The sequence below is a fragment of the Uloborus diversus genome, chromosome 7, assembly GCF_026930045.1.
Source record: "Uloborus diversus isolate 005 chromosome 7, Udiv.v.3.1, whole genome shotgun sequence".
Classification (NCBI taxonomy): Eukaryota; Metazoa; Arthropoda; class Arachnida; order Araneae; family Uloboridae; genus Uloborus; species Uloborus diversus.
The window spans coordinates 105512750-105525899 of NC_072737.1; the positions used below are offsets into that span (position 1 = coordinate 105512750).

General features: G+C 31.6%; 1 protein-coding gene across 1 annotated transcript in view; it reads left to right on the top strand.

The window, feature by feature from the left end:
• LOC129225602 (integrin alpha-PS1-like) overlaps window positions 1-13150 on the top strand; it is a 201837-nt gene that overhangs the window by 180592 nt on the left and 8095 nt on the right. The window contains exons 17-23 of the mRNA XM_054860057.1: window positions 844-924; window positions 1247-1349; window positions 3551-3670; window positions 5818-5877; window positions 6902-7030; window positions 7897-8016; window positions 12046-12147. Coding sequence (XP_054716032.1) covers window positions 844-924; window positions 1247-1349; window positions 3551-3670; window positions 5818-5877; window positions 6902-7030; window positions 7897-8016; window positions 12046-12147 — 715 coding nt within the window. The remainder of the gene's footprint in view (window positions 1-843; window positions 925-1246; window positions 1350-3550; window positions 3671-5817; window positions 5878-6901; window positions 7031-7896; window positions 8017-12045; window positions 12148-13150) is intronic.

Here is a 13150-nt window from a genome sequence, read left to right on the forward strand (position 1 = left end):
TTGTAAAAAGTGCTTCCATAGTTGGTATTGAGAAATCAATTACTTCAAGTTGTATCTAACACGACCCCGATTTTACATTTTCCCTCTTGGACCGTTTTTTATCACTGGTTTGACAGAAAACATAAAATCAGAGTTCCACTATATCTGAAATTCTAAAATACTGGAACACAAAAAAGAACCAAAAGCATTAGTACTAGAAATAACAGCTGTTAGGGTTATGCTTAATAGTGCCATTCCTTATTCTCACTGACAGAAAACTGTTGGATGGTAGAAAGAAGATCTCAGTTATGTTGCAATTTACATGACAGATGTAACTATTTCTCTTTGGGTACAAAATGGCTACTGCTTATCAGTTTCAGAAGCTATATCCTGATGAGCTCTGTAGCTCAATACAGATGAGCTCCACAGCTTGCTATTTCTAAAAATTAATTTCTTTGAATTCTAAAACTTTAACCACGTTAATAAATTAAGCTGATATTAAATTAAAGCTTTAATTTCTAAAAATTAGTTGAAACAAGTGCTGGAGCTGAGCTACTGTAAGCCCTGAGTATACCCCTGAGTACTACTACTGAGTTACCCTACTGTAAGCCCTGAGTATATGTGCAGTGTAGTGTGAAAGACGTAAGTAGGAGAACATAGACTTTTTCTCCGACCGTTCACCGGATGTATTTAGTCTTTTCCGGATGTTTTATGTATGTGAATGCTGATATTCACCAGCTAACATCTGTATTTACCGTATTACGTTTTTCACAGTAACATATTTATACACGTTTATTACATGATGCATTTTAAAAAACTTTCAATCAATACTTGTGTTTAACTGTAGTTCATTTTTTGATTAAGGACAAGTATTGAAGTTTCTCCTGAAGAAGACCTTGTTCTGAAAGCAGATGTTGTTCGAGTTGCTGAATTAGAACTCAGGGGGTATGTTAGCTTATATAACTTTTCTTAAAAATGGTATGTAGCATTTTCATAAAACTGAGTGACTTTTATGTTTATTTTTATAGTGTTTAAATTTTTATTTGATTTATTATATTCAGATACTATAAATAGAGAAGGTGAGGCTTTTTTTAAAAAAATAGTTTAAAATAAATCACTGTTTACAAAATTGATTTATTGAATATGTTTGATCTTTTTTGAACAAGAAGTAATTTATGATGTTTTTAATTGAATATTTACCATTAAATTTGTTGCTTATAAATTCTTTTTTTTTTTTTTTTCATTTGATTAATTTATTGAAACTTAGAGTTTCAAATCCAGAGCAAGTTGTTTATGGAGAAAACATTGTTGAGGAAGAGGACATGAAAACTGGAGAGGATATTGGAAGTCTCATCATACATACTTATGAGGTACAAATAATTATCTCATTTCTCTTTGCGTTCATGTTAAATACTTCCTTTCTCTGAAAAGTTTGGAAGTACATTAAGCTCTTGACTATCCATGTAGGGACTATCCCCTTTGCAAATTATCTGTACAGTTTGAAAATCAGCCGAGTTACCAGATTTTCTATGCATTTAAAGCAGTGGTGCCTAACCTATAGCATAAATGCTATATGGGGTACACGAAGCTTTGACCCGCTGTTATGTTCAATGCTACAAATTGAACACTATGTTCTGGAAACTTCCATAACACTGAATTATCTTCATTCGGTAGTAAGAATGACTGTATGACTGTTGCAAGTTTGGAACCAAATAGTCAGTCTCCTAAAAGCACTTGAAACTTTTTGTGTTCCGACCCAAAAAGTTTCATGTCAAAGTCGGGGCCCTGAAAAGTTTGTTTTCAGAGCCCCGACTACGATTTTTGAAGACACTGGGCACAAAATTTATTTGATGCCCCTCCCCCCTGCTTATCTTATATGGAGAACCAATAATATATTGTGATATTTGCATATCAACACAGCCAGACTAAATTTGACAGTTTCTCATTATAAAAAGTAGAAGTGGTATACAATAGTTAAACATTATAACATAGGATGTCCTCAGACTTTGCCCATCGCAGTAAGCCGTAACTATCAAAATTATCTATAGCTTTTAATAGTGTAAATATAGACTAAACTTGGAGTGATTTTGGGAGTTGCGAAAAATATTAAATTTTTAGGGAGGATTTTTTTTTCTAGACTTATTTACATCTTGCTATAGTGCGATTGAAGTTTCTTCAATTACAACTTTTCTACAGATTTGGTGCCCCCCAAAAATTGGTGCTCTGGGCCCGTGCCTCATGTGCCCATGCCTTAATCTGGCCCTGATGTTAATAAAATAAGCATGTAGCAATGATAACTGATAACAGCAATTACTGATTTGTAATTTTCTGTTTGTTTACACTTTTGTTTGGACCCTCAAGATTCATCCAAATATGAGATGAAGCTTTCAAGTTAAGAAAGGTTGGGCACCACTGTTCTAAAGCAAAACATAACTGCTCGAATTAATAGATGCATCTGTTCCTCAAATTAGGAATTGGATTGTCCCTCGCAAAGACAGTAGAAGTAGTAATTTCTTTTTCTGTCTGAAAAGTAGACAATCCCTAGCATGGACGTCCATATAGGGGGGCAAGTGGGGGCTCATTCTCCCCCCCCCTAGAAATTAGGACTTCCTTGCTTTTAGTACTTTTTTCTTTGCAAAAATGTAAAAACATTTCTTCTCCAGCCATTAATTAATAAGTTATTAAAAATGTCAAGCTTTAATAACTCTAATCTGTACTGAAATCAGTTTCCATGGGGAAAATAGCCTGCTAAACCATGAGGAAAGTATCTAAGCCAAACCCCCCTTTTAATTTTTGCATATGGCTACCCATGGTCCCTAGCTCAACTCTTACATCCACAGAGCATGGCATGGCAAAAACAGTATTTAATTTTTTTTTTTGGTTCATTAGGCCATTGCTTTATATGTGTTTTTTTTTTTTTTTTTTCAATTTTCTGTATAACTCACATAAGTATAAGAATTTCTCCCGTTTTGGCAGGTTTCCGCTTTTTGATTTTTTAGGAAACTATATCCACATTTTCAAGTAAAATTCTGCTTTTTAATTTATTTTTAGCCTTTGAATAATTTAAATGTCTTTGTTGCTTTGTTGACAATGATCGCACACACTTTAATTGAGATTCATAATGTCTAACAGACATCTAAACTTATATTTTTGAAACAAATCAACAATCGACCAGTGTCTTCCTTGAAAATGTCATACCATGTTTGAGATTTCAATTATTTTGTATTCCGTAACTATTTCATGGTGAAAGTTGAAAGATATTTTACCATATGCTTCCTTAAAATGGCTTAGTAATTTTTATTTTACTTATATATTTTTTTCCTTCAGTTTTTTTTTAGTTATTATATTATTGGCTGTTATTTATTTTTGGAGAAACACTGGATAAAACATGTTTTTTATGGATAAAAATAAGCATGTTTGAAATTTTCTAGTTTCTATTTTCAACTTTTTTGCTTTTTTTGTGCTCTTATCTTTTAAATTAGAGCATTAATTTGCATGAGCAATCAGAAGTTCAGTGTATGTTGTAAATGGAAGATTAATTTTAGCAATTAATTTATACTTTTCTTTTCAGCTTATTAATTACGGGCCATGGAAAGCAAAACATGTGGAGGTACACATAAAATGGCCTTATCAGACTGAAACATTCACTAAAACTGGCAAGTGGTTGTTGTACATGATGGAAACACCAAAAGTAAGAAAAATTTCTCTGATTAGTTATTGTAATTGTTGATAGTTCATTGTTCACAGCAGTTTTATGTCATCTTAACTTTGATCTTTTTTTTCTTTTTGAAACATAAGCTTTTAAATTAGGTGAGAGTCTCGATTGGGGATTTATTACTTTTTTTTTTCATTATTTTTATGATTACTCATTGATTTGTCTGCACTGTTAATAATGATGACAAATTATGATTAACAGCATTGAGTCAGAATGTAATTTCTCTTACATTGTTGTGGTATTTTTTAGTTATTACAAATGCAAAATTAGAGATTTGAAATGGTGCCCTCCCCCGCCCCCTAAATCTTAGCTTAATAGTAGGAGGAGGAGGTGTATATAACATTGCATTCTTGTCGTAAGAGGGTAAAATGCACAAGGGATTAGTGTTTTAAAAGAGACATTAAAAATTTAAACTATATTTTTAAAATTTAACTTTTGTTTTATTTTATTAATTTGAGGTTAAGTAACATTTTATGTATGATCTTATGATATTATTTTTAAATATGTGTACAATTTTGTTCAATTATAATGGAGTTATCCATTTCAGGTATTAATGAATTTTCTTGAATTACTTTATATGCATTGTTCTTAAAGGCATGCCCATTGAGCACACGAAGGGGAACTCAGCAAAACATAAATTAATACTTATTGAGCAATCACGATTGCGTATTGTTCTAACTTGAGGTCCTTGGCGCTTGGTTCCTTTTTCAGTTTGAACCAGGAGCCTCTGCAGCACCACCGCCCACCGGCCTCTGGTCCCGAGCACTGTCCCCGGGAATTTGCTGCTCCTGGTCGGTGGTGCCCATGTCCTACACACATGCACGCACATGCACACTCACACACAAACTCACACACATGCCTACGTGCATACACACAGGACTACACACACACACAAGCATACTTGTGCACGCATTCGCGCCTACACACACCACTATACACACGTTAACCGCTCAGGAGGAGTGGCAGGTTTGAGTTGACAGGAGCGGTATCTAGTAACACGAACTTCAATGAGTAGAGTCGTGTCACAATTCGTGAATGCAAAAAACATAATTTGAATTCAAAATTTCAGAATTCAAATTAATATTTTTTTTTACCTTTATTTTCACTTTTTTTTTTTTGAGATCACTCTCATTATGAGGCTGTTCCTCCAGGGACAACTTTCATTTTTCTCGTTACATTTTAAAATTGAGATGAGATTTTGCAAAATAATTTAATTTTGGAGAAAAATCAACTTGAATGAATCAATACATTCTAAGAATCTTGAAAGTAATCATCCCATCTGCATGTGGATTAATGATTAGCTTTAAGTATTGACGAAACTCAGTAAAAAACTCAGTATTATCCATCTCATCATTTATTTTATGGTCTTAAAAGAAATGATTAGCATATAAGCCCAAAAAGAAATTTTTCAAATGTTAGTACAATTGCTTCTTTTTCAACCGGGGTGTAGTCACATCTCTTTGTATTACGTTAGTGCTTGTGTTTCGGTCTTTTCCCCGCCCTAGCGATCTATTAGTTGAAAATAAATTTTGAGTAGTTTCTTTTAGGGTTTGCTTCAGCTAATAGAATAGATAACATTTATTATACATAAGTATGTAATGAAGAACAATATTTACAACATAGGCTGAAAGAAAGTTACTATCAGGAACCTGACTAGGTTGTCATGCTATTGGTCTAAATGACCAACATACATTTCCGAATGCTATGCAACCTTGAAATACTGAAAGAAATTTTCAGAATTCTGTATGAGGGTTGGGGGCTATTAAAGATCAGCTACACAGATGGGCCCAATTATCAACAAAAGGGAGGATGGAATAGAGCAAAATGTAAAACAACGGGCGGGAAAAGACTAATACGACTACTTAAGGGTTAAGGATAATATTGACATTGTCAGTAAATCTAAATTACATTCCTTAATAAGATATTCAAAAGAAAACATGAAATTTTATTCTTTTAGAATCAATCAAATAATATGTGCCAACTAGCATTTTCTGCTAATATTTAGTATAAACAAGATAAATTGAGCTTGGTAGTTCTGAAAAAAAATTTCTGCTTAGATTCAGTATGCAATGTATATTTTAATCTGTTGGTTGAAGACAAGTTTTATTTGTTCTTGAATTTAGGTACAAGGAAATGGTTATTGTGCTGTTGATCCAGATATAGTAAATCCTTTACGTATACAGGTGAATATATATTTTCTTGCATTTTTTTTTTCTTAGTTTACATTTTAGGTAATTGTAGGTTAATTTAATGCAAGTAGATTTTTTGAATGTTTGCTGAAACATTATCATTTTTTATGCGCAGGATTGTATTTTTATATCATTTAATTTTTTGGAACCCCGGTTTTACGTATTTTGTCAAACTTGTGACAAATATCGCAATAAGCAGACAAACTTAAATCTGGAGTAGAAACAAAGATTTGAGCTTTTTGTTTAAATTTGACATTTTGCCAAAGGAAAAAATCTAGTCTTTACTTGCCTTCTGTTTTTATATACAATTTTATTCATAGTATGTTTTGTGCTATCAATTTTTTGAAAATTTGTTTTTTGGTTTGCATACGCAAATAAAAGTTAATTCAAAGTTTTATGCTTTGACAATAAAAACATTAAGACGAAACAGAAATAATGCTAGAACAGCTTCAAATAGCTAAAACACAAATTTATCTTGAAAATAAAGACACAGAAGTGTTTATATGAGTCTTGTAGCAGAAATTTGATTTAATCTGTTTTAGGAAAAATGCATTAAGCAGATTTTCTAAAAAATTTCCAAAATATTTAACATTACTGCCATAGAAATTTTTATGGACAACAGAAAATTACTTCCAAAGCAGGGCAACGTAGGAAACGGACAATGTAAAATTGGGGTTCGAGTGTATGTTATATTTTTATATAACATACAGTGGAACCTCCCTTTCTTATATTTTTATAGACTTTTTAAATTAAGGCCTAATTCTTAAATATCATTAACCAACCATTAAGCTATTTAGCTTTTAATTAACTTGTATTAAATTGTAAAAATCATAATTTTATTTTGTTTTTTCTTTTAATCTTGATTTCCGACCTGTGTTTGATCAAATGCAAAGCTTAGGAAAATTTCAAATCTTACATACTTGATATGAAATATAGAAAAATAATTGAAATCAGAAATAGTAATAATTATGAACAACTGTGGGTCTAAATTTGTTCCATGGTATTTTGTTTTATGCAGGTTAAAAGAGAAGAAGATCAATTCATTCGAGAAACTGATCATGAAGTTAAAGAAACAGAAATTCGAGAAAAAAGACAAGCTCCAGAAGAAATCCGCATTGACCCAAGGACTCTTAATATTGCTACTATGGTATGAAAAATAACTTCATATCTGATTATTTGTTTGCTTATGCATTTAAATATTTCTGCTTTGTATATGGATGAAATAATTTGAGGTTTTAAAATTTTAAGTACAAAAGCATCTCGAACGTAATGCATTGTGTACATATGATATTGCTTAATCAAGTATCAAGTTTCCGCACCCTTAAAAGCTTTTTCTTTTAACCCTATTTAAAAAATGTATGTTACTGTCTGTCCTTCAAAAGAAAAGTTCCCACTGTCAAGTCTGAGTCCGTCTACTGCCATCGAAACGGTCTTCGTTCATTTTCTGCAAGGGTTAGCAGGAAGGCTTTTTGGCACCATTTTGCCACTCGTCTTCTCACCTTTGTGCAGTCGTACGAGTTTTTACAACCTTAAGCTTCCCTTGGAAAAATAAGACGCTTCTTGTTGCTATAGCAGTAGACAGACGCAGACATTTCCGGGGGGAGGGGGTCTCGTGATGAACGGACAGTATGTGGCTGCATATTTTGTCTTTTTTAGCATTTGTGTGTAAAATGTTTTTGAAAACCAAAGAATAAAATATATATTAAACCTTAAGAAGTTGAGTAATAACTATTCTTTAGGCATATTATTTAAAGATGATCTCAATGTTAATTTAACTTTTTTTTTTCCTTTCTTTTTCAAAGTTCTTAGAAAAAAAATCTAGAACTAAAACATATTTGATTTAAAAGATTTTGAGTCCTTTGTTTTATGGTATTGACTAATACTATTTTCTTTTAATTGATTGCTTGTGTTTTCAATCAAAAGAAGCATAAGTTTTAACATTTGAGAACATTTTAAAATATGAGTTTGATATTTTTAATTAATAATTTTTCCTTCCTTGCTTTTTCTACGCAGGATTGTGATGAAGGAACTGCAAAGTGTCATTTCTTCAAATGTTTCTTCCGAGATTTGCAACCTCACAAAAATGCCCTCATCAGTATCAGAGCTCGTGTATGGAGTAAAACTTTTGTTGAGGTTTGTATCTTAGTTAATTCCAAGTGCTTAAATTACTTCCTTAAAAAAATAATCTGTTACTTAATTTATAACATATTGGAAAGCATTATTAACATTTGAAATGTGACTAGAATTATCTGTTTCAAATTTTGGCTGTTATACCTTCATAAATTTTGTAATAAAGCTCGGTCAATGGAAAAAAAAATTTCTTCTAAAACGTAAATGCATTTTTGTTGTTAAAAAGAGTATTTCATGGCTATCGGGTTGTTTTGAAAAATAGGAAAAAAATTGAGGGTTTTTTTTTTTTTTTTTTTTTTTTTTTTTTTTTTTTTTGTCACTTTTTTTTTCATTATTTTGGAAGATTTTTTGCTCACATTGATAAAGAAATTACTTCTTACAGGCCGAGGAGTCAGTCACCTTTCTCACCTTTAGTCACCTTTTCAAAATTTGGTTACTTTTAGTCACCTTTTGCAACTTTTGTCACCTTTCTCACCTTTCTTGAAATGTCTTATGATTTTTTTTTAAATAATTAAATCCTTGAAAAGTATCTGAATGTTAACAGTGAAATTAATTTAAAAAGTAGCATTAAATATGCCCCCCCCCCCACCTTGTTGTTTTTTTTATTGCTTGCAATTGCACCCTATGAGCAGAACCAGTCTTTCTATCCCCCTTCTTGGGGGATAGAAAGACTTGGGGAGACCTAGACTTGGGGAAAATGACTTCGACCATCAGTCATTTTCCCCAAGTCTCGTCTAAACGCCATTTTGGTTCCTATCGTGTTTCTGGCCATAAAGTTCAGCTGTGCAATTTGTTTCTGCACACTTTGTTGAGTGAGTGGTCATCGAATGCAAGTTGTCTTCGGGTGTTTATCAAATGACATCATCTGAAGTCTCTGAATCTCACGGAATCTCACGCTCATCTCTAGCCAGGCGCGTTACTTGCTTGTTTTACTTTTACTGACTTTGAAAGTCGCGACTAAGCAGCCACAAGTGGTTCGATTTGAAAAAGGGAAGATGGGTTAAAGAGGCGTGCCTCGATGTGTTCTTTGAGCTGTCTTTTTTGAGCACAGAATAGTGAAAAGTTTTGGTTTGTATTTATAGTGTCACTTTGTGTTTGCACAGAAATGATTAGTTTGGGTTTTATTTTTGCTGCGCAAGTACGAAGTGAACTTGGTCTGTGTAAACATTTCTTTACATTTCCTTTTTTTGGTGCATCTCGGAGAATCTCCGAATTTTTTTCTTTTTAGGTTTCAATGCTTTATATGGCTAGTTCCAGTAAAAATAAAGCTTTTAAAAGCAAATGCTAGCCAAAAGCTTTATTTTATGTAACGGCGAGATTGATTTTATTAAAGTACGGTTTTAACATGGTTTGTTAATGTAATGATTTGGTTCTTCCACATTCATTTCAAAAAGCTGCTGATTTTATAATCCAAAGATTTTATAAGTGGCGGTTAGTGTTTATTTATTTATTGAATTGGAACAAAAAAACTGCTGTAAACCTATTTGGAACAAAATGCACTACGACAGTATTTTTGATAAATGCGATATTATTTTCCTAGATTCAATAAGGAATAAATTTTTGTTTAAAAGAAAAAGAACTTAAAAGAAAAAAAAAACAGCCAACCAACGCATCTAACAAATGAGTCCCAGTTGAAAAAAAAACAAACAAAAGTACCCTCACATCGTTATCTTTATCACCCCTATTTTGATCAAATCAGAAGAGACCATGACAGCATTCCTGCTTATTCGGCATTATTTTTCATTCCTAAGCCTGATAAGTTGGGGATTGCAAATTGACTAGGACCAGTCTAGCTGGGCCCAGAGCCTGTTGCTGGTCGTCACTTTTGTATTTGTAATTATTAATAACTTGATTTAACACTACATTTTTTACCTCCCATGGATATGTCATGGAATATTTTCAGAGCTTGCTAAAAAAATAAAAAATAAATAAAACAAGAAAGAAAAAATCATGAGCATTTTCAGGCATATGAAATGATATTTTCATCATTTTATTTTTGCATTGTAAGTACAATTATCATTTTGTTAAAGTCTGATTTTTCAAATTGGTTTTCTCAGTTATTCTCTACTGTCAAGACTTTCGATTTAATATTTATGCTTTGTATTTACTAAGAAAAAAGAAATAATGCTGATAATTTTTCAACAAGCTAAAAAAAAGAGAAAAAAACAATACTAAAAATGTGATTGAATAACATAATTTATATATATATATATATATATATATATATATATATATATATATAATAAGCTTACTTTACACTGAAAGTTTTTTGAAAATGTCTTAAAATTTTTATTTTACTACTTCTAGCCCTATAATATTCATTTCCAAAATTGTAAAGAAATCTTTACAAGAAATATATAGGCTATTTTGGCAAAAGTCAGTAAAAAGGGATAGTCCTTTTCTGTTTTTTGAGTTCTTAACAAATTGCTTTTGGTCACCTTTTAGTTACTTTTTTGTCACCTTTTAGTCACCTTTGTTTTCAAATTTGTCACCTTTCTCACTTTTTTCAAAGGCCATCAGCAGTCCTCGGCCTGTTCTTATGATATTTTAATTGTAGGGAGAGGCAGTATTTTATATATATATATTATTTATTTATTTATTTATTTATTTATTTATTTATTTGAGGCTGCCAAACTGCTAGAGCGGCTCTGCTAGTAAATAGACATATAGGGTAATCATAAATGGTGGAACTGATTTTAATAAATTGTACTTTTGAAACTACTGCACATGTTACAATAATTGATGCATGAATGTATATCAAGTTTTTTCAGTTAAAAAAGTTTGATAAGTGAGCCTTCTGTTACTCATCAAACGTCTAATTTGTAATCACTCCATACACCATGTAATTTCTTTTATGGAGTTACGTCAAAGTGGGGATGTGTCGTTCATAAACGGACGGTTCAAAAAAAAAAAAAAAAAAAAACACTCTTAAACATGAACAGCGCAGTACGATCTCCTAAAAAATGGATGGCCACAATGATATTATTTCATATAGTTCTCTTTCTCACATTTAGTTTCTCAATTTAATTATTTTCATTTGATCAAAAGATATCTTATGATATTACTTTCATTTTACATATTCAAATTAATTTTTTGTTTATTAATTTTTTTAAGATGAATTTTGGAAATTCTTTGACGTCATGTCAATTTTATTTCTTTATTTTGAAAAATTTAAATACTTTGCTTTGTTCCATGTCAGAATCAAACCTGGGACTTTTGGAATAACTTGTCTTACCACTTGGTTACTGAGAAATGAACACACAAGTATGATGAAATTACAAAACGAACTATAATTGCTGCGTACATCTAAACCTAAATAATTTTTTTTTTTTTTTTTTTTGTATATTTTCTAAGTGGTAGATCAGTTTTCCTTAAAAAATGTAACAAAACCAATGAAACATTTACAATGTATATGTAAGTCTTGTTGAGATACCACCTGTAAGAAAGTTTTAAATGAATGAAGTGGTTTAAATGAATGAGTTTGTTCTATGGATCAAAAATATGAATGATCCCCTGATGAATCATTCAAAAGAACGACATTTCCCATCTCTACCTCAAAGACTTTATCAACTCCCAGTGCTGAAAACACTATAAAAACTTCAAGGACGCATTTGTGCTGTATCACAAACAATTGACAGTGTGATACTCTAAAATGTGGAACGGACTGAATTTAAGATTAGATTCCAAATAGATGATTTTGTAACAAAAGGCTGCATCTTTGAGTGTTTGAAAGTGAACATTTTGCTCAATGTTCTCACACATTGCACACATGTGTAACTGAACATTTTTTGGGGAAAAAAAGGTTGTTGTATTTCTCTTTAAATTCATGTATCACTTATTGCAATATGTGCAGTAGTTTCGAAACTATGAGTTTTTAAAATCTTGTTCATCATTAGTGCTTCCCCTGTATTGTGTATACATATAATTTGCAAAAGACTTTAATTTACCATTTTTAATATTGTTTTATTTTATTTGCTCACTTTGATTTTTTTCTTCTGACAAGATATTTAACTCTTCTCATTTTTGTTTCAGGATTATGCCACTGTTGACCGAGTAGATATTATATCTAGAGCGAGAATTCATTTAGATCCTGGTCTTGATATTCGACAGAAACTTGATAATGATATAGCTTATGTAAGTTGTGAAAAACATTTTTCTGAAATATTTTGTTCGAAATTTTCTATCATGTATGCTCCAAAGAATTTTTGTATAGAAAATAAAAGTCTGAGAAACATTCCTGATACACAGTGCTAGAAGTGTGGGTAGATGTTGGGTTACTCGTCCCTCCTTCTACTTCATTAAAAGTCCATCCCCCATTTTTAGATTACCGTATTTTCGGGAATAAGCGCTGCATTGAAATATATTCTCGAGGAAATTTTTTTAATGTATGCGCCGCACCCGATATCAGAGCCGCACCTGCCATAAGCGCCGAACCCAGCATTAAACAACTTTAAAGCACAATTAGTAGTAAAAAAAGCTGGAATATTGAATGCAAATGAAAGAAATATTTTTAATGGAAATTATTTATACTTTACTGTAAATATAATTTTTACCTTGGGAGGAGACATTTGTTGGCTATCCAGAGCGAGGGACTCGAACTCTCGTCCTCAATGCCTTGCCAATGCATATCTCTCTGGCCCAAATATCACAAAAATATTGATTGACGTAGAAAAGACATAGGCCGACGTTCGAATATCGAACAATAACAAATAAGGTTCTTGAAACATATGTCAAAGTATATTTTTTCACCAACTTGATTTAAAAAGTCATTTTTACTCATCATTACATCATTTACCAATTAATCATAATTAAAAGCGTTTATATAGCAACATTGTTATTTATATAGAAATCAGGAGCAAAATAGAAAATTACAAACATTGAAAAACGTTGTTTTATGTTAGAAAAAAATATTGAACAACTGATGTTTTTTGACGTGACTGACGTACTTTTCCTACATTAATCGTTATGTTGTGCTAACTGCCGTCAGCAGGACGATGTCGTGCCTCTATTGGCAGCATTTTCAACATTTTTAAATACTTCGGCATTTTTTTACTTGAAAAAAAAAGACTATATCCGCCACACCCATTATATGCCACGCACTGGGAATTTTTCTGCCTTTTATTTTCTTGTATGCGCC